Here is a 25,754-nt window from a genome sequence, read left to right on the forward strand (position 1 = left end):
TCTGTCATTTTATCCTTAGTGTTGGGATGCAGAGCAAAACTTCGACTTATGCTCTTCTCATTGTCCCTGTAGGAACAGAATCATACAAGTCTTGACTTTCCATGTTTTAATTCTACTTTCTTTGACAAGTTTGTGTAGGATAGAATGAATACAAACACCATCAGATACTGGCAGTCTTCTGTAACCAACAGAATACCGGCATGATACAATTCCCTCTCTTTTGTGCCCTCAAGAAAACAATCTCCACACTTTCAAGATCCTCATCAGCAATTTCTAAGTCAATTAGCAACAAGTAATTACATTCATGGACTCAGTGCAGCCAGTGACTGCCCACTCAACAATGCCATGTGAATATATTTACAGGGATAACAAACTACTCTTACTCAGAGATAAACAAGGTTATAGTACTAATTCTCAGTCTTAACTGTCTTTACAGCAATTGCTGCAACAATTAACATAGTAGAAAAATTACTTCAAAGTAATTTCCTAATGTGTTTTTAGTGCAGTCAGTATGAAAATAGTTATGAAAGAAGAGACTTAAGGAGGGCACAGAGATTGCACTGTACCTGAAACAGGCTATTGCTTGATTGTGACAGAGCTCCTCTACTAAATCCATCAGAGGCCCACCACAATGTTGCAGGGTCTGAAGTGCCTCTCATGAGGAGAAGCTGAAAGCCAGGACTGTTAGTCCAGTGAGAGCCTGAGGGAAGGCTCAGGGATATCTCTGCTGTTTGTGTGCAAATATCTGAATGCACAAAAGAATATGCAACCAGGCTCTTTTCAGTGGTGCTTAATGACAGAGCAAGAACCAGTGGGCACAAACAGTGTGAAACACAGGATGTTCCCTGTGAACAACAGGAGACACCTTTTCACTCTGAGGGACCAAGTGCTGATGGGAGGAGATTGCCAAGAGAGGTTGTGGTGTCTCCATCCTTGGAGATGTTGGGATTTTGTCTGGACATGTGGACATTGTCCTGGGCAAGCCCTTAGGTCACAAGATGACCTTTAGAGGTCCCTCCCAACCATAGCTGTTCTGTGATTCTGTGAACAGGGTTGTTAATATGGTAGTAATCTTAGTAAGAAATATGCAATTTCAGCTTCAGTTAAAAAAAATCAGCTTCTCAAAGGCCAAATAGAGTGCTGGTATTCTTCCCCACTCTCCCATCTCTACTGCGTACTGAAGGAAAGGCTTCTTGTATCTTGTATCAAGCTGAATTCTTACTAATGTGTTATTCCATAAGCCTTTGGTACTCATTAAGGCTGAATTGCAAAGTTGTTTTAGTCTGAAATCCTTGTGTTCAAGGAATATGAAAATACCAAAACTTTTCAAGTTCAACTTCCCAGTAGTTACTACTATAACCTAGAATTTTTAACTGATTATTTTTTTATGGCAAGAGTCCCAAAGCAGATGGTCCTCTCACAGCGCAATTTGATACTTGAGAACTGTGATTTTTCCATGTACTTTTAATCTGACAGTGCTAAACCAGCCTTTTTCAAAAGTATTTTGTTCCTAATATTTTTGGAGAAGCATTATCTAAACATAAATCATCTTTATTCATTGTTCTGTGTTTCCTTTTAGGTAAAAACTAAGTACAGAGGAAGTTACTGTAGTACAGTGCATACAGCTTTCACAGTAAAAGTCATGGACTGGGGTGGAACATAAAGTTCTTTTGCTTTTAATGCCACACAACACTACAAGATCACCACAAGCCTCATTGAGTAGGATTTAGGCAGTTTAAATTAATTTTTGAACTCAAATTTTTTTAACTCATTTAGGTTGGAGGGGTTGGGTTATGTTTTGTTTTTTGGGACTTTTAAAATTAGTTATGGTGTTTTGTAACATAATTTTTGCACATACATACCTTACCATACTGTCAAATACACAAAGTGAATGTAAAATGCATTTGGTTTTGGTTCCAGAAATACTGAATACTAAGCTCATTGAAGATGTGTAGAATCAGTGGGTCCTTTATAGTGTACAACATTTCATAATTCTGTAGGAATTTCTGTTTTTCCCAGAGAAGTCTGGGATGTGGGTAATCCATGAGACAGAGCATCCAGGTAATTGCTAATCACCATCCAAACTGAACCTTTACCCATGATCCGGGGCACAGTCTTGTCCATATTAGGGCTTGTTCAGTTCAGCAACACAGGAGGGTGCCCATTCTGCAACTTGAGCAACAGCAACTTGATCAAAGTGCAGTGATATAAAAAAGTGCTACCATTTTAATCACAAGGATAAATCCCCAAGAGGGCTCTGCCCTACTCCATTTCTTACTGTTGCAGAAGCATTTCCTATTAAAGATAGATTTAAGAGATGCAGTATCTTCCTTACAGAAAAGTTACTGGACATTTTTCTTTCAATTTTACATATCTACAACTAGAATATTAAAAGTAACTTTTTAAAAAGTTTCAAAAGTAGCAGGGGCAATGCCTGAAAAGCTAGTAAGCCATGCTGTTTGCAAGGATGTGCAATCCAACAACACGTTAGTAGTACCAAAGAAGATGCTGATCTGCACCTCAATTCTTGAAGGTGTAGCCTGTCACCTAAAGTTGGATATTTAGTTAGTCATTCAACTTGATCTTACTTTTTTTCAGACCAGGTTACTCATAGCCATAATGATCTGGATCTAGACACAAATCATTATGGCTAGGTTCATGTTTGTCCTTCTGGTGTAGTATTTCATTATATAGTAAACATTGGTTTTACTGGGTTTACCAGCCTTTTATAATCTAGCCAGATGTGGATGAGGGGCCTAGCATAAAGAACAAAGGTTTTTAAAGAAAATTGATCATCTGCTCTTTCAGCATAGTGCACAAGAACAATATATCCTTTAAAATGTTGAGTTCAGCTGGATGTTTCTTCATCAAAATTCTTTAAAGACAAATTAATACTTTTCCACTTCTGAAACTCCATTTGTGTCCCAGTTTCAACATTCTCTAGTACAAAGCTTTTGATTTTGATCACTGGTAGATTATCAAATGTCTTGTACTTCACTGTGATACCCCAGTCATGCTGGCACTCAGTATTTTGGCAATGCATCTTGCTTTTTTTCTCAAAACCATCAAACTGAACTGGTTTCCTGTGGGGCTTTGTTATATAACGCTCCTTGAATGCGTCACCTAGGACAGTGTGATGAGATTCCTGAAACAACACACACAAGAAACAATATAAGAAACCACATTCCTCGTTTTTCATGTCATTTCCCTTCCCTTCTCAAATATACGTTCTCCCTTTTAAGGCACTTGCTATCATTCAGGAGGCTCATCTTCCGGCCTCTTTGGCTCATTGCTCTTTTTTTTCCCCCCCTCATGGAATACCTGGTACTAGAAGGACTCAGGCCTGGGCTTATCAAAACAAAAAAAAAAATTACTGTGTATCCCCAGTCACCAGCTTAGACATATTTGCACGTAGTTAGCTTTTTAAAAGCTGTGTTTGCAGTGTTTGAGCCATGTCCATAAAATGAAGAGAGTAATTCAGACAATGGACAAGTTTGAGATACTCCTGTTTCCTTTGAGGGGTCATGCAATTACTTTGGAGTGGTAGAAAAAATAAGCCTAACAAAGTGGAGGAGCTACAGTTGTTTTTTATTAACATATATAATACAAGATTAAAGAAATTAACAGCCCTATTTGAAAGTATATTTACAATCTGAGCCAGAGTCTGAAAATGGTAGATCCTCCTGGAAAAGTAGGATTATTTTTAAAAAAAGGGACTATTTTAAAAACTGAGGACTTATTTGCAGAGTACTAAGGAAAACCACTTGCTGAAGAGTTTTCTGAATTCTAGGACCTATTTGCACAGGTATAGGTGATAAGCCGGGAGCACAAAATACAGGAAAAGTCAGAGGTGCTTTAGATAGCCCTTGTTTTTTGTCAAAGAAATGTAACCAAGTTTACACAAAGCCAAGCTATTCCCAGCTCCTTGCAGAGGAGTGGTGAGCACCATTTACATTGGTGCTGGTAAAAACAAACAAAAATTTGGCAAGGGCCTGCAGGCAGACATTGTAATGCTCAGCTGTGGCCTGAAGCCCCTTTTCACATTGCAACTGCACTTTCCAGAATAGCACAAACAGAAGTAGCTTCAAAAGAACAAAAGGCAGAACTATAAAGGCTCAAAATGCTCAGAAAAGGCTCTCTTCCATGATCACCACTTTCTGTGTGTAAAGAGTATTGCCTTCTTTTGTCTAGAGAGTGAATTTTCATGTTCGGAAAGAGTACAATCAAAATGTCCCTGGTATATACATAGAAGCAATGTGAACTACACCTACAGAATGGAAAACAAAATAATATTGAAGAACTGTAGGGCTCTTCTTGTGAAAACACGGTTTACCTTGCTTTTCAAAACTCAAACTGACCCATAAGACAAGGAGTTTGTAAGCTGATCCCAGTACTTTGTGTAGATAGCTTTCAGTCAACACAAATTGTGGGAGAAATCCCTCAACAGCAGAGAGACTTCTATCTGATACTAATCATGAAAGTAAATATCCAGCAGTAACTCTAGAAGGTTATGTAGTTGAAGATTAGGGGGTTTTCAACAAAATTCATCAGAAAGGCTTCAGGAAAACTGAAGTGATTCCTACCCTATCCTGTATTTGCACACCTTGGACAACGTCAACTCACCTTGTATCATACTACAGAAGTAGTCACAACTATTCATGTGGCTTACTCATTTACTCAGAATTTCTATTCTCCTCCAGTTTGCACAAAAAAACCCCACTTCCACACTGATAAACAATGCAGTTAGTTCAATAATGCTGACTTCCCTGGTGGTCATGGATGTAGGTTCCTTTACAGAAAAATACCTTTATAATTCTGATGTCATCTGTACTGCAGGCATATGCTTTGCATTTTCCACACAAAAGGTTTTTTTTCCCTTCCACTACTTCATGTTTTGTTTCTTTCTTCCTGGAATCTCGTAGTATCTTTTCCTTCATCTGCAGCTGATGTATCTTTAATAAATAAATAAAAATCAAGATAATTATGAAATGAAGTCCAAATGACAGCCTAAACATGACTTTAGGCATGTAACATCTAGGAACCTATTACTTAAAGCCCACAAAACAAAACACACCTTCTTCTGGCAACTCCTACCAAGAAAGAACAGAGTACATTTGTCAATTTAGAATGCACAGCTAGAATGAGACTATGTGATGGACAGCATTTATACTGTTTGTTCCTTCCTCCCCTCTAGCTCCCAACAGCCCCTCTGGTCTAAAGGCTAGTATGTTAGTGTGAACACTTAAATCACGTGAGACCCTGCAGCACAATTAACACTGCTGCTCTGAGAATCTCATGGTTTGGAAAGAAAGCTACAGAGACCACAGAAACTGCAGGCAGAGAAAAAAGCAACAGGGCACAGCCTGGAGCTGAGAACCAAATGCAGAAATGGAATCCCCTGAGAAGAAGCAGGTGCAACCACACTAAGCCTTGGAGGTGGGAGAAGAAATGTCACAAAGGCCAGGGGACTTTTGTTGCACAGCTCAATCTCTAAAAGCTTGTCTGGAGACACAGGATGATCTGTGAGTCCAAGGGGGTATGGGAGAACTGTGTACAAAGCTTTTTCATTAGTAGTACCTGCCATTGGCTTATTCCAGGCTTTCCTGAGCCCTGGAGAGCACCACTGATAGCAGCCACCAGCTTTAACTCCAGTCACCCCCACTCTCTGGGCCCAGCCATCCAGCTATTTCTTAACCAGCAAAGAGTGCACCCATCCAAGCCGTGAACAACCAGTTTCTGCAGGAGAGTGCTGTGGGAAATGGTGTCAAAGTCCTTACCGAAGTTCAGACACCAACCACAGCCTTCCCCACATCCATTACACAGGTCACACTGTCACAGAAGAAAATCAAGCTGCTCAGGCAGGAACTGCCTTTCATAAACCCATCCCAGGTGGGCCTGATCCCTGGTTATCCTGTATGTGATGGGTAATAGTACTCAAGATGATCTGCTCCATAACGTTCCCTGGAATTGAGGTCAGGCTGACAGGGCGGTAGTTCCCCAGATCCTTCTGGTCCTTGTAGATGGGTGGTCACACTGACCAACCTCCAGTCATCTGGGATCTTCTTGATTATCCAGGACTGCTCATAAATGCTGAAAAGTGGATTGATAAGCTTTTCCACCAGCTCCCTCGCTACCCTTGGGTGGATCCTATCTGTCCCCACTGTGTTGCAGTGGTGTAGCAGGTCACTAGCCAGTTCCTTTTGGATTATGGAGCCTTCATCCTGCTCCCTATCTCTCTCTTCCAGCCCAGGAGGCTGGATATCCTGGGAACAACCAGCCTTACAGAGGCAAACAAGACATTAAGCACCTCAGTATCTTCATCTTTGTCACTATGTTTCCCTCCATATCCGATAAAGAATGGGGATTTCTCCTTAGCCCTTGGTGGTGGTCCATATGAATATCCAGTTGGGCTTTGGTCCTCCTGATTTTCAGCTGCAAAACATCGCAGTATCTTTGTACACTGTGCCCAAGATGGCCTCCAACTCTCACATCATGCGTCCTTCTTGTTTCATAAGCAACAGGTCATAAGTTCTACCTCACACTCAAGTTTTTTTGCAGTTACTGTACAGTTGATATTCACAAACTGGCAGTACACACTATCCCTTCTCTGCTGACCTAGCCTTTGGCAGAAATCAAGTACAATGAACATTTCCCTCAGATTATCACTTGGCCCCACATAAAGCCTTAGTAGGTGAAGGTTGATATAGATTATGCCTTTAAAATTTGAGTAGGAAAATTGCACAAATCACAAACCGTTCTTGCAAATGTTGTTTCATCCCAGTTCTGTAGCTTTTCAATTGCTGCATTCATCATTTCTTCCTTATAACGGTTTAGTTTTTCATTCTCAACCACTTCTGTTTTGCTTGTCACAAGGATGCACTTGCTGTCTCTTGCCCTTCCACGACCTGTGTAATAACACAGTTATGCTCTTTAGTTACTCTTAACAACATGCAAAAGTAACAGGCCTGCCATTAGACTATTAAGGGCCTTCTGTATGGCTGCTTTGGTTTGCAATGTTCAGATTCAGATAATGATGCTTCTGAAGAGCATTCTTCAATAACGAAACAGAACAAGATGCCCCTTTCCAGGTATCCTCATGGATATACCCTAGTCAGCTTCTGTGGCCTTTCTGTGTTGAGTTTAGGCATGCCTTAAAATAAAATTTTTGTGTAGCATCTTGCTGCCTTCTTGTCACGTTAAAGAAAAAAAAAAAAAAAAAAGGAGAAAAGTTCATCTCAGTCTTACTTATTAGTCTTCAGCCCTGCTAACTGGTGTCTTAAAAAAAACCCCAAAACCCCCATATATCACAAAAGTCTAAGGAACTGGAAATATAGTGCTCACAGGAACACATACAACAACAGCAAGCACCTTTTCTTCTACCTGACTATGCCTACTGCGTCCCTGTTATTAAAGCTGTGACACAGGCAAACCAAGAACTACAGGGATCTCATACTAGTTTAGCAGTATTTCGGTTATAAAAACTGTTCACATTTTCTTTTTATCTATTCCACAAAAATCACGATTGTATGTGGTTTGAAACTGACATAACCTCTTTTCTTTGCATCTTTAATGGCTTTTTAATAACAAACACTATCTTTTAATCCATAAAAGTCAATTCTGGCCCAATTATTTTATTATAAAACACAGATAAGGTCACAACACAAAAACCCTGAAAGTAGAGTACAGTGTAAGTACAATGGAAATAACTTCATATTAAATTATGATGTTAACTGCCTGGGAAATAGGATATGCATATGCACCCTTAAAAGAGTAGGCAGTTTTACACCATTGAGGAATGTGAAGCAGAAATCAGTATTTAGTGTGGCTTTTCATTCCCTTCTACTGGCCATACTATAAAATCACCAAATTTACAGCCAAAGTCACGACAGACTTCTCTGGACAAGCAGGGAAAACAGAAACAGGGTGTCTTTCTTTTGGTCTTAAGTATTAGAGGTCTGCACAGGTGACGGCCTTATGTACCTGGGAGCAGCTGGGTTGGTAATAAACCACTGGGCTAGGGAAGGCCTTCAGAAGCCAAGGCAATACAAAAAATTCCATTGCAGCAGTCCTTTTTTTAAATTGTCACAGAATGATTTGTAATATTTCTGACAACAGTTCTTCTAGTCATTGTTCTGCTTAAATGTATAATTGTCTGCTTGAGGTATCAGTCATCAACAGTTCAATAACCTTGTGCAGCATGCCTAATTTGCATGGCAAAAGAACAATCAGACAACATCAAGAACTTGGCACTGTGAACAAATTTATCATGTCCTATCATTCACATAACTTTAGGGCGCAGAGGAACAACAGCAAGGCATGCACATATTACTAGAGTATTTCCAATGTACAATTAATAGCATTTCATGTCCATTTCCAGGTCAAAACAGGTTTCTATAGTAATAGCTCTGAAATTCCATACCTCTGACTTGGATCATTTTGGTGACATTACCGAAGTATTCATAGAGAACCACAAGGTTGCACTCACTAATATCAATGCCTTCGTCAGCAACAGATGTAGCAACTAGCAGTCTGATGTCTTTGTCATTTCTGAATGCATCCAGTACACCCTTCTGCATTGGCAGGGTCATACCTACAGTACCAAGAAATTGTGACAGGAAAAAAACACTGAAGAGCTCCTTGAGCAAGATACCCACATTTGCTTTTACTTAAGTGATTAGAAATAGTGCATCCTTTTGATTTGGAAAACTACTTCAAAATTGATATGCAGCTGGTGTATACCCACTAACCACAGACTCCTGTTGATGTGTCACAGGAATTACCAACCTGTGAAACAACATTTCAGACATAACACCCATTTGATCTTTATCAGAAACACCCATGCAGCTTAGTTAGTTAAAACCCAAGCTAACTCTTAGCTTAAGCCATAGGTAATTCATTTCAGCTGTAATTTCTATTCTATCTTAAAATGTCTTTCTGCCATCAAACACAAAATAAGAGAGGGATCTATAAAAGTAACAGAGATAGTATGAGAATTATTCACAAGAAGCTATGATAGTGAAGTTTCTAAACTGCTTTTGAACCAGCAGAAGAATCCTGCAGAAAAGTATCACTGACAGTGTTACAGCTGCTTTAACCAAAGGTTCTGGACAGAAAAGGCAAGCATCTCCTTAGGATCCATTCAAGGTCTTCCCAATATGGAAGAATGCAACTGCAAACCTGCATGACCTTCCTCTGTTTAAGGGCACACAAGATGAACACAGGAAAAGCAGAACAGTTTTAGCAGCATAGCCACCACTGGTTTAGCATATCTCAGTGCCAATCTGCATACCTGTTTTATGATCTTTTCTTCCCTTACCCATCAACACATCTGTCTTTATGTGGCTAAGTACAGGGTTTGCTTCTATCCACTTCTTCAAAGCCTGGAGAGCAAATATGGGAGTTAGATTTCCCTTGCAGATGAAATGCTAGTTTGAGATAGGTACATCTTTCCTATGCTTGCCTAGTCAATTAATACTTCCAAAAGAAGACCCAAAAGCAGACCATAAGGTGTAACTTGTATGTCAGGAGGCAATATTTTTAATAGGTGAGAAGGCAAGGATCACACCATGATGCCAGATTAAACCGTACCAGACTTATTCCCCCTTTTCCTACTCCTGCAACTTAAAGGCTGGTTACAGAGCAAGCAGCCTTTCACTGCTAAAAGTTTACATTTTTCTCTTATAAACTAATAGGTCACTGAATGGTACACCTCTGGCATCCAAGGAAAGTAGTTACTATTTACAAACTGGACTTCTGCTACACAGTGACAGTAGCACATTCGAACTGCTTTTAAAGAAGAACAAAATTCAGCCAAGCTACTATAGGCTTTTAAATCTAAAATGGAAAGCTGCCAGCAGATGCTTCTTGTTGTTACTTTGGACTTTAGCCTGCTTTTAACTTTTTCTGGTTTGCAATTCATCCAGCATGTCTGGATGAAAAGGATAAAAAGGGAGGCTGGGTCGTTCAGCTGATAAATCTGTTTACAGTAGACAGAAACAACTGCTATCTGCAGTAAACGTTTTAATCTAATCATGCTAATGATTAGCAGGACATTAACTTCAAGCACAAACCTTTTCTGGGAGCAAGATACTGTAGGGGGAAAAAAAGCATCATCCAGCCTAGATCCTTGGTCATAGGCAAGTATGAAATAGACCAGTAGTAAGAATCATCCAGAGAACATCTGCTGCACAAAGTTTTTCCTTTTTCTTGATCAAAAACAGGTGCTAGGGCACAGACCTTCTTTAGGTCTATAGGAATCCTCTGAGAAATGTATGAATACCTCCTCATGTGCAGTCAGTAATGAAGTAGAGCTGCTGATTCATAACACCACTATCTTAAAGCCAAAACCCTTAAAACACATCTTGTTGTAACTGACTTTAGGCCCAAAATAAAAATCTGATGGCTTAATGATCAACTACGACATGTAGTTAGATGTCATGAAGGACACCATAGCTGTACTGTAGTTTTCAGAAAAAGAAAAAAATCCCTCACTCATCCTGCCTCAGAGCATCAGAGCATCAGGTAGACAGTAAAATAAATTAGAAAGATCAAATACATGCACATTTTTCTATTTCAGATGAAAATGGGAAGGGTAATAGATGAGGCATTTTATTTTCCCACTTCCCATTTTAGGAGTTTTAAAAACAAATATCATACAGCTACTAAGGCCCTTGTCTTGGCAAAGAGAATAGTGCGAGTCTCTGGGTTATAGCGGTATGCTTCATCCAGGATGCAACTGAGCTCTTCCAACTTTGGATTCTCATTTGACTCATCTTTTGAAAGGGCAGTCAGCTCCCGTTCTTTCTCTGAAAGAAAAAAATAAGGTTTCTTAAAAAAATTACCTTTTTTAATGCAGAAGGCAGAATTCCCACACAACCTACTTTCAAACAGCACACACATTCTCTTTAGCTTCTTTTTTTATTTTCTATTCCATTCTTTCAGATGCAAGCAGGGAAATCTGTGGGTTAAATGCAACGAAATCCCCAGGAAAAAAACAAAATTATGAATATCTCACATTTGGTAGCAAACTGACATGAGATACACTGCGTATCAAAAGACAGCAACAAAACAAACTCAGCTCTTGTACTATTTCTTCCTAGAAAAAAACTGACACTCAAGGGCAGATAGCCCAGAGATTTAAAATTGTGGTCAATACTGCAACACACCAGACTACAGGCTGGAATATAGCCCACTGCTAACTAAACCAGAAGTCAGAGAGCAGTGATAACCTTTGATTTCCAGTGAGAAGGGTACAAGGGCCACCTGCTTCTCCCCAGAAGACTGGGACTGGCCAGGAGGCTAGGCAGTGCACTGAGCAGTGTATGTTGGCTTATCTAATGCTACCAGTATCCATGACTAGACCATCCCCCTGCTCGAGAGGCACAGCCATAAGGGCACTGTTGCCTTATCTCCAAGCCAGGCATGTAAGAACTTACTACAGCATCCAGGCACAACTATTGCTATTTTATCAGCTTCTGCACTAAAAGCTTACAGTTCCAGAAATTTAGTCGCCCCACTCCTGTCCTAACACTGCACTTGCACCCATGCAGTCGCCACATCTTCTGGAAAGTGCAGGAAAAACAACTGCGCTTACTCTGAAGAAAAGACCTAGACCATCCTACCATAAGCATTCTTCTCCCCTGCAACTGTCACAGGTACTGTGGGAAATACCTTGAAATTTCTCCGTCAGTTGCTTCTCTAACTCTGTATATGGCCCATTTTTTACATTTGTGAAAAATTCATTTAGGTAGGCTAAAGCATCTTCAATGCGGGCATCTTCGCTGATAATGAGAGCATCATTGAATTTCTGCTTGGAAAGAGACACACGCATTTAGGCCTCATTTTCCACAGGGTGGGATGAACACAAATTGTATTTAGCTAGATTAAGAGTTGCAAACTTCTGGTGTTCTTCCATTTACATGACAACACAAGCACTGCAAAGTCTCCTCTGCATTAATCTGTCCCTGGTGAGTAACACAGAGATATCTCTTATGTGCCTTATGATTTAGCCCGTGTCCATTTGTCACTTAGTGGAGAGGCAAGTACAGTCCTGCCACTGTCGTCACCAGTGACAGGACTCATGGAAACAGCCTGAAGCTGATTCAGGGGAGGTTTAGACTGGATATCAGGAAAAGCCTTTTCACCCAGAGCATGGTTGGGCACTGGAACAGGCTCCCCAGGGAAGTGGTCCCAGCACCAGAGCCTTGAGCCTGACAGAGCTCAAGAAGTGCTTGGACAATACTCTTGGGGCTTATGGTGACGATGTCCTCTGCACGGACAGGAGCTGGACTCAATGGTCCTTGCGGGTCCCTTCTAACTCTGTGTATATTCTACGATTCTAAATAGAACAATTGGTTCAAAATCTGCTTCTAGGTGAACATACCTATATCAGAAGGAACAGAATGACTCTACCTCTGCATGAAAGGAAAGAGGAAACACACTTACCCGCAAATGTTCAGTACAAATGAAAATGTCTCTACAAATATTGCTCTCCTTCTCCTTATTTTCCAGTTGCAACAGTCTGCATTTCCTCTGAGTGGAAACTATCCAGTGTTCATATCTCTGTGTTCCAAAGTAATTCTTGTGGATTTGGGAGATGGTGTCTAATAAAGGAGAGAAAAATAAATTTTTCATCTTGAATAACAAATAAAAAGCATTAGTTAGAGGATAACAGATTTCCCACCAATATTAGCTCTTAAAAGCCTATGCAAAAGAACAGTTTTATGATACAATCACAGGACCACTGAGGCTGGAAGGCACCTGTGGAGGTCTTTAGTTCAACCCTCTGCTCAAAGCAGATCACCTAGACCAGGTCACTCAGTTCAAATGGGCTTTGAGTACTTCCAGGGACAGAGAGTCTACAACTTCTTTGGGCAACCTGTTCCAATGTTTGACCACCTTACAGCAAAAAAAGTTCTTCCTGTTGTTTAAATATTTCTTTTTGTGCCCAATGCCCCTTGTTCAGTCTCTGGGAGCCACCTATGCAGTGGCTCTACCTTCTTCACTCCCTGTGTTTCAATGGATACCCAGATGTTAGCCTAAAATTAAGCCAGTACAATTCAACTGATGATCTGTGTACATACACACATCTGCAGGGACTTCAGTAAGAAAATTAGAGCTCACTCATCCTGTAAGAAGTCTATGGTATTCAAAAAACTGCATGCACATTGCTCCTTGAATTACCAGCTACTCAATAGTTTATATTCATTCATTAAATAGTCCAGCAGTGTAGGATCATCCACGGATAGCAGGGAGAAGGAATTCTGCTGACCTGAGATAATTCTAGAATATGTGGTTTTATTGCAAGGGTCTGGGTAAAAAGGGCCTTGCCTTCAGCCACCAGCCTTGGCTGAAGGAAAGTCCCAAAGAGAGCGAGATGAAGAGCAAGGGGGTATGAGTTAAGAGAGAAGGGAGCAAGGTGGCAGGGGTCAGAGAGCAGGGGGAAGAGGCAAGAGAGCAGGGAATAGAGAGGTAGAAGTAACAGCTAAAAGACATAGAAGTAAGAGCTAGGAATAGAGAGGTTGAAGTAAGAGAGCAGGGAATAGAGCGGTAGAAGTAAGAGCCAGGAACAGAGCTAGGAAAAGAGAGCGAGGTCCTTGTTACAATGCATTATGTCTCCTTTTGTGATGAATATTCTGATTTACAGTGACCAACCAATACAAGACACAAAATCCTATAGAATCTACATATAGCCTGTAAGAACTATTACATTACCATACTATGTTATATTTTAAACTCCAAAAACTACTCTTTAGACTTTTCTGTTTTGCTACATTGACCTTTGGATCCCTTAGCCAGCAGAAAGGTATTGTTCAATCAAAAGGGATTCTCCTTTAGCTGGTTAGGCTACTGTTTTCAGATTATATAGTAACTAAGACTCGGTATCCTACAACTCAAAGTAAGCTTCCATTTCTATTATAGGTTTCATATTTTCAGAATCTTTTGCTAAACAATTATATTTATAAGGTTTCCCTGATTCATCTTCCCCAAACACAGCAGCATATTGTCAAAAAGGCTGTCCTTGAGGCAGAACTAGGCAGTACCTGTTTGCTGCATACATATCTGCCTGAGTGCCTCATGGGCTTCAGTAACCACAGGCTCCACAGAAGGGAAGCCACTGCCATACATGCAAGACGATCTGTCATGCAAAATAAGCTTCAAAAGTGTTTGCTTAATGTAATGTGCATTTTGAAAATGTCTTTATTCTTTGATCAGGCTTCTTGGGTTTTGGGTTGTTTTGTTGGATTTTTTTTGGTGGCATAGGGGTTTGAATTCTCCTTTCCAGCCCCAGAATATAGTTCACTCTTAAATATCGGGGAAGTTGGGAGCAGGGGGGAAATCTAGAACTGAGGTGAACAGGTTTAAGGCACTGCAGTCAGTGTGCAAAAACCAGTCTAAGGACAGACAACACCCTTTAATCCCAAGCTGGAGAGACCAAGGCTGATCCTGAACACATCCATTCATGGGTCTCTGCTTTGTACTTCCTTCTGCTCTCCAATTATTTATAAAAGCCACTTACTGGACACCAGTTAGGAACTCTACAAAAGCAGAAAAGATCAATTTATTTCTGAAGGGTTATAAAATAATCTCATGATCATGAGACCCATTCTCTTTTCACAATCATGCATCTCCTATCTGCAAACCTTCCCACCAGAGCAGTTCCTGAAACTGGAACCCTACTGACCATTGTTTCCTTTCTTGGGCAACCATATCCTCTCTCCAGTGATATTCATGTTGTCATGATCCTATTCTGAAACATTACCTCAAAGGTTTTTCAAAGGAAAATAATAGAGACCTGGTAAGAAGTGGAAATAGCAGTATACCCAGAAGCATAAGGAGGACAGAATGCTGACCAGCAAAGGTGGCCAGGAGAACCCTAGAAATAACTCCAAGTGCAGCTCACTGACCAGAGAAAACACAAGGAGTGTCAGAGCAGCAAGTGTGAAAAATAACTTTTGCTGTAAGGAAAAAAATCACGAAATTCAGAGTAATACCACTATGACATTTCTTATTTTTCTAACAGAGACAGGTTGGGTGTGAAGGATTTGGAGAAATGTTTAAATAAGAACATACAGGTATCTCTCATCAACAAAATCCAGCCCACTGCATTTTGAATGCAAGCCCTTTTGTTTCAGATTATTTAAATTCAGTAGGATTTGACAGTGTCAAAAGCACACTGGTTTTAGTTGCATGTAAAAGGCTGAAATTCAAGCAAAAATGTTTATGATTGTCAAACTAAGCAGGTGTAACAGGAAAATAGTTGAATCTCCTATCTGTGATCTCTTATTTAGGAAATATTGGTTAAATTCAACTAAAAATAAAGGAGAAAGGAAGTGAAAAAAGAGTGTCTGTCCTATAGAGCAGCTATAGGGATTCACACTGATTTAGTCAAATGCTGGACTGCAATATAGGCATATTACAGCATCTTACCCACTGAGTAAGTCCTCCTCATCAACACCTCTGTCTCAGACATCAGACCTGAGATAATGTCTGCAAAGTGATTCCGAGCTTGCATTTTAACCCATCTGATATCTAAAGAGAAATGTAAGTCAGTGCACTGAGTAAGTGAAACATTTCCTCAGGAAGCACAGAACAAATTCTTGTCCAGAAGAATGCTACACATGGTGCTCCATGCAATCACAATCAAGTTTATTGTTAATGAGCATTGCAGGTGCACAGAAAAAGCAGTCCCCAGTCCTCACTGGCAGAACTGAATAAAAACTAGAGATGGTGCATCAAGAGCAAAGAAAAAATATGCCCAAGTGGGCACTGTCTTATGCAGGAGATTGCAAGCCTAAACTTTCAAGCTAGCAGGAAGCAAAGCTCCAGCTTAGTTTTAAGCTTTTATCTTAATCTAAAAAAAGGGGGAATTGGGTAGATGCCATAATCATGGTGCTTTGCAACTCACAGGAAAATAAAAAGGAAGTGTGCTTACGTGTTTCTGGCTTGTTTCCAAACCTCTGCAGGTCTTGTTTGTTCTCTCTGACAGTGGATATGGCCTGTATGTCAAGGTAGGAGCAGAGGGTACAGATGTGCTCTACAGTTTCATTAGTGTTCTTGGCATTACCAACTCCAACAGAAGCAGTTAAACCTACAATCTAAGCACACACATGAATAGCAGTGGTTGCTTCTTTGTCACAAATGGAGTAAAACCACGAGATATTGTTACCAGTCACCAAATTGCCACCATCTTCAAAATCATGGAGACAAAACAGGCAGCAGAAGTTAGTAAGAAGCAGGCACAAAATCCTAAGAACCAACAACACCTGTAACACTCATGCCCTCTCCAAGGCACTCAGAGTATTTAACCTTAAAATAAACTATCCAGCCACTTAAATCTATAATCAGCTGTATTTGTCAGTGCTTATCATACAGAGGAAGAGCAAACCCACACCCAGACCCATCCTTTGCATTCAGACATATCTTCTCAGGTGGATGAAAACCTCATGCCAGCAGCAGTGGTAGCCCCATTTTATTAGGAAGAAAACAGCAACAGAGAGATTACTAAATTACATGCTTTTTCCCAGTTCAGCTCTTCCATTTGCTCTCAAGTACTCCAGCCTTTGCCATGCTTGATCAGTCTTTCTTGGCAGCTGCTGGGAAGATGTAACATGGGAAAAAAGCCTGGAAGTGTCCAAGAATGAAAAAACATTCCAGATGCTGCCATTTCCACTTGCAGCCATTGTTAACAGAACTGTAACTTTGTGAACTGGATCAGCACAAAAGGCAAGGCTTTGCCCTGACTGCATTGCAAAACACTTTCCTCTAATGTACCCACCACTGATGGGCTGGGCCTTACCTGAGGCAGCTGGTTTGCAGAGGAGTCAAATTTTTGATCCAGGTATCTGGCCATCAACACATTGTAAGGGTGGTTGCCTGTAGTGTTGTGGCACTCATCAAATATCATAAGAGTGAAGATGGAGAGGGAGCTAAGGATGCCTTTCTCCATGCTATTCACAAGAATCTGGGGTGTTAGCACAATGATGTCACTGTTCTGTATAACATTTTCTACAGACATGTTTGCAACTGTTTCACCACAAATTCCTTGAACAGAGTATCTGGAAAGAAGATGCAGAGAACAGGGTATGAAAAAGGCTATCTGGCAGGACAAGGAAAGCTAGAAAACGGGGGCTTTTCAGGGAGCTTGAAAGTCAGTTACTAAGTTTCAAATGTCAAAGAGTTGGAGCAGGCAGTTTGACCATAGAAGCTGAGAAAACAAAAGCTGAGGATAAATAACTGGATTTTCAACTACCATTAACAAAAATATGTCATATTTGAGGAGTGATTAACTTGTACATTCAAGCTGCATTTCTCAGTTCACCTGTAACATCCCTTTTGTGTACATGTCTGGCATCATCTGGGACTGTTTCTGCCCAGCAGCCCCCTTTTCCCATAGCTGTAAGGATACATATGTAGATGTTCAGTAACCAGGTCTCTCAAAATCCAAAGATATAGGTTGTTAATGCCCCTCTAAGCAATTTGCAGTCCTGTCTGAGAGGTGGACTATCATTTTCTGACTAGGGGTTGTAACAACAGAAGCTTGGGCCCTTCCATTTAGAAAAGAGAGACTCTGAGAATGGCAAGAGGAATCCCACTGCTACTGCCAGGAACTGCCTTGGCTTTGGAAGCAGGTGTGAAAGGTGTCTCAAGAGAGAACACCCCTCACCCTTTAAGTACAGAAATACTTTCACCATTTCCACAGACATGCAATGAGTGCTTAAACTCTCCAAAACCAGACTTCAGAATCTCCAAAGAAAGTCTGCTATGGCAAGGCCATTCTTGCAGCCACACATCATCCTGATATTACTGTCAAACACTCTTGTTCACCAGTAAACGCATTACATCTTGCCTTAGCCACAGCTGACTTATAGGGCAGTTTATTTTCTGTGGAGGAAGCTACCACGTAGAATTACACTTACCCACTTCTTTCAAAATGCTGCCTGAATACATTTTTCTGTTGCTCGTACACTGGCACTTTGGTTGCAAGGAAGACAACTTTTGCCTTTCGTCCTGAGGGAACGTCTTGCAAATGATGTTCACAAATCAGAAGTGCCACAAAAGTTTTTCCAGATCCTTCAAACAAAAAACATGAAAGGTAAAGGACTAGTATGAAAAGGTGCATCTGTAAGCAGTAGCTCATCTCATCTGAATGCCTTGCAACAGACGGGAGCCAGCAATGGGGCCATTACTCTTCCAGACTTGAACATATCTGGAACAGATTTGAACACAAGCATGTTGCTTATTCAGGTGGGGAATCATCCCTTTCTCTCTCGCTGTCTCAGTCTGTAAGGGCCATTATGCAGTCACTGGGGATTAAAATCCATTTGCAGTTGTATTTGAATTCTTTGAAATCACTGTTTTTCACGGTGATTTCAGACAGTGAGTCTGTTTTTCACTGTGATTTCAGACAGTGAGTCTGTTTTTCACTCTTAGCATGTGCTCCTATACCAAATCAGACCATATACAGACACAGGCCCTTTCAGCTTCCACCCTTCCCCATGCAGCCTTGCTCCTCTCCCACTTGTTTTACTTTGGCCCTCAGGCTCACTGTGCAGAGCTCTTCTCTGCCCTTGCCTCCTTCTTCCCCTGCTCTCTAGGGCTCAGGGAAAAATTAGGCTGTCTGGATGTTCTAGGCATTGCAGTAGAGAAGAGAGAGGAGTCACCGGCTAACTCACCCTATTTTTTCCTTCAAACTTGCAAGACAAATTTCTTAAATATCTGCAAAGATTAGTGACTGGCTTTAACTGAAAAATCCACACTGAGGAGTGAGAAAGCAGAAGTCAGAACGTGGAAATGAATGCTGCATGTGCTGAATACAAGCATTCACGTGCCAACAGACACATCTGTCTTGCTAGCCTCTGTGCTGTCCATGGTCATTAATTGCAGAGTAGATCTGGATCTACTGCAAGGACAGCTTTGAAATAAACGGCTGAAGAAGTCTGATTCAACCTTTACCATTCCCTATCCTTCACAGCCATATGCATCAAAAGAATTTTTGTAAGAAATGTCTGTTTCCTTACCTGTGGGGGCACAAATCAATGTGTTTTTTCCATCAATAGCAGGCTGCGCAAGCTCAATCTGGTAGCTACGAGCCTTCTTTGGTTCATAAGAAGACTCATAGATGCTTTCTAGAATAAAACAATGTTTTTGTGAAGAGTGTTGCAATAAAAAATAAAAAAAAATATGCTGTGCCCTGTATAGTTGCTATCTAAAATGATAAAAGTAGAAGAGTCCTTGCAGTCTACACGGAACATTCTCTGACAGACAAACCTTTTAACAGGACAGATGCACCAAACAAGAATTTTATGTGAGTCTGATGGCACACTTTTGTTACCCTTCAACTGTGATTCATAAAAGGAACTCATTTCAAGGTCTTGACTGACAACACTCATTTCAACTGGTCTTTTTTCAACTCAGAATGAAAACACAAGGGATTATTTTTCCCCAAATACATGGACAGGATTTATTTTAGCCTTCTGCTCTACAGACTTTTGAAGTTACTACTCTCTTAAACTGTGGTCTTGTCAGAGTGTTTGGACTTATGAAACAGGAAGCAGAAACTACTGGTGGAGCAAAATTTGCCATGACAGTCACTGCACAGATCCTTGGCAGTCACATTCCATTCTCTGAACTGCTTAATATCAGGTCATGCGTGAATTATATCAGAGAAGAGGTGCATAAACAACAGGTTGATGTTTGGGGCCCTTTTTTGATAATGTGTTGACAGAACAACTTTTCACTAGACATGTGATAAATGAGGTGCAACCCTTAACATTTGCAATACCCAGCATGAGATCCTTTAAACATTAAAACAGAAGACAGCTAAACCAAGTCAGAGATTTGTACTAATTCCTCAGTACCTTCTATTGCAACACACTACATGTGTGTTCTTCAGTAATCTAAGGAAACAGAAAATACCAACCACAAACTTAAGTTCTTAAGACTTACCTGAAACTGAAGAGAGATTTTCGCTGAGATTATCACATTCTGCTTCTTCAGAAAATGTCATTATGGTTTCAAAGTGATTCTCAGAGGCATCTGTCATTTCACCATCAACATCTTTGCAATTATCTGTAGAAATGGAAAAAAAGGCATGTTATTGATCCTTGTGATTTTAAAACATATTTGGTATGATGACAAGGTGAAGGAGTTGGTTGCTGGAAGAAAAAGACTGCATAAAATGATGCTGCACACAGGCTCCTTTTCAAGGAAGATGGATAGCACTGAGAATCTTGGTTTTAGAAGAACACAATGCATGTGTAACAACTTCCAAAAAACAAAGGAGACAATACATTGGGAGGAAAGTTTATCCTCTGTGTTTAGCGAAAATAAGTCACTATGTAACATGGACATTAACCACAAGCATGAAAAATTCTTAGGATTTCAAGGAAGCTTTGTAAATTCGAGATTCAGCTCTCACTTTCTCCCCATCTTCTGAAAGCACCTAAAAATTGTAAGAATATCTCTATTCTTTGTATTACTCAATGATCAAAAGAGAAATTTTCTTTGGTGTTATAATTAATACTTTCTCAAAGAACTGTCCCTAGGCCCTGGACAAAGAGTCTCCTTGCAAACAGAACATATGATCACAAAACACTGCTTTTGGAGTGGGAAAAGGAGCACATCTGCACATCAGTCCAGCTCCAGAAAGCACACAATATCTGCAATTAATTTCTGGTACCGACTCTTCTTAACTGCCAGCAGTGAAATGTTTCCAATATGGACAATGTTTCTCCAGTAGGCTGACTTTGGCTTTGCTGAGTTGGAAGCTAGAGGAAGCTGCCCTAAAAGGCAATTATAGCTTTACCTTAAAAAATGTAACTGTCAACAAATAATATGTATGACCACCAGCTACATAAAATAACATACGTATAGGTATTACTTTTACGTATTTTTTTACCTATATTTTAATAAATTTATTAATTACGTATATAAATTTATGCATATATAATAATTAATTCTCCAGATAAGAAATTACACCCTTTGACTGCAGTAATAAAAATATTTCAAAAGAAGAAATCTAGTTTAGGAAGCCACTTAAATATAGCTTATCCCTGTTGCTAACTAAAAAAACCCCTCAATTCAAACAAGCACCTAGGGAGACAGCAAATGTAGATATGAAGATATACAGTCCAGTTTATCTAAAATCACTTTTTTAGTAGCAAAATAATGTATTCTTCTATAAATTCTTTTATGCTGCAGGTTACTTATACAAGTATTTTTCAAGGAGGGCAAGATAAATTCAATGACAAAAGCAAAATCTTACAAGGGACAATTCTGCACTTCTACAAAATATGAACATAGTAACTTGGAAAGGGCTGCTTATCGATTTCTCATAGAAAAAGGCATATCATCTGCTCTGGGGATCATAGAAGTGTATCACTCTCTAGACTATCACACTATTAATCATATTTTATCAGAAAATATTGCATCTATCACAACTCAAGCAACAAAAAAGATGGCAACGGTTGAATTAAGAAGGGAAGGAAGAAGATAACTCTTTGGCTATTTTTATGCCTTCAGAGCCTGTGCTGCCTGATTCTCCTCACCAAAAACAGGTACTATGCCTAACCATTTGGGAGGAAAAATAGTCAAAAACTAACTTCTGCCTGTTTGAAGGATAGTACTTGTATTTAATTATACTTAAAAGACATTTAAACTAATTTTTAAAGGTTTTATCCTTCTAAATTAGTCTGATTCTCCTGAAAAAAAATTACTGCCTGGTACAAGAACAGGAAAAGCGTATCTTAAAAACAATTCGCATTTTACCTTCTCTTATATTCCACAGTTCACTTGCATTGTAATACCCTGCATTATCCAATGCCAGCTGAAGACTTTTGGGCCAGTTTTCCTTATCTGAGCGACAGAGGCATTCAATGAGTTTAGTTATCCCGGCTGCTTTGCTTCTGTATTCACTGATCTGCACACACAAGAAACAGAAACTGCTGTAGTTTCTGAGCAATCAAACCCACTGCTCTTTGCTTAGAAGAAGAATTTGATACATCTGATGTTCAGTTGAAAACTGCATTTCCTTCTCAATGAATAAAAGCTTTACAGTAAGATTCAGCCATTTACCCACTACGGCTTCAATTCTGCCAGAGTAGTAACACAGTGAACTTAGCCAGACTATAACAATAGGCAGGTTGATGGTCTGAATATTTTTAAATGGTGTGAAACATCAAAGAGCTATTCTGTCAATTTATCTGGCAAAATTCTTGTAATAAAGTCTGTCTGCCACAAACCTCTGAGGCTTTCCATTTCAGAATAGGAAAAGAAAAAATTATAAAAATTATGGTGGTCCTGTGGCCAGCCATCCTCCTGACCCAGCCACCTGTCACACAGACAGTGATTCATCCCACAAGTGAGGCAGCCAGCACTTCTCTGAAGCAAAACTAGGCTAATACCAGGATTTTACCATACCTGCAGGATCTCATCACACTCCCTCTCTATCAGGCATGTGTTTATGTATGGCATGATTGCTACAGGATCAATTTCTAGCATTGTTGCTTCTATCCGCTTCAACAGCTGCCTGTGCAGCTCCAGTTTTTCCAGTTTGCTGAAGTCCCAGTTTTCAATTGCTTCTGCCAGTCCAGTGTAACCTTTCAGAAAAGAGACAAATCATTACTGTGAATTCAATCTTTAGCCAGAATAGGTAGGAACAAGCTGAAAAAACATCTTCTAAGCCATGCAGGAGAAATTAAAATTATTTTGTCCTGTAAATGATAAAAATCCAGGTGAGCCACATACAATTTCTATCTAATAAGTGACTATTTTCCTTTATGGCATTTGTACATCTAATATGAAAAACCCTATACTAGAAGAGCAGTAGCACCTGCAAAAACAAAAAAGAGCCACACTATGTCACAGGTCACATCACCCAAACAACTATATCCACTGCAGTCTTTCAACTGTATAATCCTTGGAATTCTTCCATTCCATGATATTCTTCCACAGAATTCCCAGAGCAAAGGACACTACTCAGAATCAAAAGATGGTTTGGTGACCTTTTATTTACCAGCATTTTATCTTTCACTCTTGTCCTTGGCTCCACCCTCCTTGAAAAATCCCTACTGTACTGGATTCAAGCCAGACCCTGACTGAAAGCAGTACAGACACCTACAACCTAGACAGTCATCAAATAGCTGAAAATACTGTCCTGGAACAGACAGTGGCAGGGAAGCATATTTTTAAAGACTTGTGTGATTTGCTGTGTAGGCTTCTGAAGTGGAAAAAAGCAGATCAGGGTCCCAGAGGAACTTGTGGGCAAACAGAAGGAATTTGCCTAACATTTTATTTCCTTTTAGAAGAGCAGGAGAGTCATGTGGATACTTACCACCATAATGTATTTAGTCTAAGTATTCCTTATCCCTGCATCTGCCAAAAAGAAGAGTAATCCTAAATTCTAGTGTCTGGCTCAATTAAAAAGTACTTGGGATTGCAATTAAAAACAACAGGCTAACTGTCCTAAATTTTTGCTGAAGATATACCAAACTGAACTCTACTAGGAAGTTCAAAGTAGATAGTTCTGAAATTCAGAAATCAGGATTATCACAGACTGTTGGAAGGTTGCTCTGGACCTAGTACTTGCGTTAAGAGATGAGTGGGTTACATTCAAGTGATAAGAAATCTTGTAATATTTGTTCACTCAGATAATTCATAATTAATGGTGAGGAAATGAAAACAAAAGTAGTTTATGGCATGAGATTGTGAGGTTCAACATATCTAATAAACCACCAACAAGGATCTATGATAGAATATACATGTATGGAAGAAAGCTGGCAGATGCTGCCAATTTTATACCTTCACAATCTCTTCTGTTCCATTTCATAGACGAAATTGGATTAGGAATTTACACATCAAGTAGTTACAGCTAGTGTGGAACAATCATCCTTATAAACTACTAATAGTTACTTACTTCTTGAAAGTAATTAACCATTAGTTACTTAGAAGTAACTACGTTCAGAAGATTTTCAATGCCACTGAGTAACCTTTAAAATCTTTTAAAAATCATTTAAGACTGTCGTTGAGTGAAGTTATTCCATTCTACCAGTCAATGCCCACACCTCCTGAAACCCATTTGGCTTTCTGTTTCAGAGGATATAGCCTCCTTTCACCGTATTTGGTGAGAACAATGGCTGTCTTGTTTCTTCTCTAAAGGCTCTGAGACAGACAAGTCTCCTCTCAATGAGGCTTTCTCCATCCCCAGAATTGTTCCTGCTGCTTCACTTCCCAACAGGCTTATTCCCAGACTCTGTCAGATTGCCTTTTCCTACGGCATCTGACTTGGTGGACAGGACCGGCAGCTGAACCCCACGGCCGACGGAGCGCCCTTGCGGGTCCCGGGATCGCCGGGCGGCTCTGCCCAGCTCCCGCTGAGCGCGGGGAGCAGCGGACAAAACCCCGCCCGGGAATGGCACCCACCTGCTGCAACCAGGGCATCCAGGAAGCCCCGCAGCCAGCCCTCCGCCTCCAGCAGCAGCAGGGTATCCAGGAACAGCGCGGCGGCCGCCGTCGCCCCCTTCTCCTCCTCCTTTCGGACTCTCTCCTTCACCTCTAGCGAGAAGCCAGCACAGTCAGTGAGGGGACCGGGAAGGGGCAGGGGCGGGGGCGGCGGGCGCGGGGGCAGCGCCGCTGCCGGCTCTCACCGTCGGACAGCCAGTCCGTCATGTTGCTGAGGATGTACACGGGGTTCAGGAGCCTCTCGATGTACCGCCTGTAGCACTGCAGGTTCCGCTTCTCCTCCGCCGTCATGGCGAGGCCGGCTGCGCACCGCCGCCGGCGGTCCCGATTCCGGATTTGGTCCTGCAGCAGTGATACGGGAAGAGCTGGTAGGGAGTGAGTGGGAGCCGCCCCCAAGCAGGGAGAGATGGGAAAAAGAAACTTAAATGCAGCTGAAGAGTGGAAACCGAAAGCGATGTAGATGGGGAGTGCTGCTTTCCGCTTGCATCTGTCCTTAGCAAAATACAAAGGGGACGCCGCCCCCACCCCAACTAGTTATATGCACATGCATACAGTTGGAAAGGATGTAACCAGCCCGTTTTTGCGGCTGCCAGAGTGAAAAACACAGCGAAGAAGTAAGAGTAAACGCATCGGCCTACATTCTCTTCCCTCTTGTCCCCAGAAAAACAGGAACGAGCTTTTCTGGGCTGCATCCTGGTGTGGGGTTTTTTTGGGTTTGTTGTTTGGCTGGTTTTTTGTTTGTTTGTTTGTGTTGTTTGTTTGTTTTAAGATAGAAACACTTCTAAAAGCTTTTAGAAAATGGATCAGGCAGGTGAACGTCGAAGGAGAAGGCTTACCAAAGGGGCAGTCCTGTTGCAGGACAGAAAGCGGCCACAGTCGGAAGTGCTGCTAAAACATGACAACTCCACAGGAAAAGCCCTCTCACCACGGGCTGAGTGGATGTGCCATACTCAAACAGGCGACTGACAGGTACTGGCCCAACACAAGATTCCTGCTTTCTAAAGCCTGCCAACACAAGACCACTGCGTCGTGGGCTTGTACTGGGTGGACAGGGTGTAGCAGGGGCAGAAGGAGGGGCATTAAGGAAGGCATTGATGTTTCTTTTTCTACTCTTTTGTAGTCCGCTTTTACTCTCAAGTATTTAATATCCTTTCTCTTAAGTCTTCTGTCTATTGGAAGAGTGATTGTGCAGTAGGATGCCCCGGGAAGTGGAGGAATCTCCCTGTGACCCACCCCTGAAAGTGTTTCCTTAGTGCCAAGGTGTGGTTGACAAGGTGGTCAGAGGTTGGACTCAA

The 25,754-nt window shown here is 40.8% G+C and overlaps 1 protein-coding gene across 1 annotated transcript; it reads right to left on the bottom strand.

The window, feature by feature from the left end:
- Positions 1 to 60: 60 nt before the first annotated feature.
- RIGI (RNA sensor RIG-I) lies at positions 61 to 24,918 on the bottom strand. Its single transcript, XM_066181504.1, has 18 exons — positions 24,645 to 24,918; positions 24,421 to 24,552; positions 22,420 to 22,598; positions 21,769 to 21,919; positions 19,948 to 20,070; positions 19,020 to 19,127; positions 17,919 to 18,072; positions 16,799 to 17,057; positions 15,935 to 16,097; positions 15,430 to 15,531; positions 12,445 to 12,602; positions 11,671 to 11,806; positions 10,657 to 10,805; positions 9,290 to 9,380; positions 8,420 to 8,590; positions 6,754 to 6,905; positions 4,806 to 4,952; positions 61 to 3,145 (listed from the first exon to the last, which is right to left on the bottom strand). The coding sequence occupies exons 1-18, from the start codon at positions 24,748 to 24,750 to the stop codon at positions 2,849 to 2,851; spliced, it is 2,778 nt and encodes a 925-aa protein (XP_066037601.1). The 5' UTR covers positions 24,751 to 24,918; the 3' UTR covers positions 61 to 2,848.
- Between the last annotated feature and the right edge of the window lie 836 nt (positions 24,919 to 25,754).

The sequence above is a fragment of the Chamaea fasciata genome, unplaced genomic scaffold (assembly GCF_029207755.1).
Source record: "Chamaea fasciata isolate MVZ Bird 193981 ecotype frontalis unplaced genomic scaffold, bChaFas1.0.hap1 SCAF_4, whole genome shotgun sequence".
Classification (NCBI taxonomy): domain Eukaryota; kingdom Metazoa; phylum Chordata; class Aves; order Passeriformes; family Sylviidae; genus Chamaea; species Chamaea fasciata.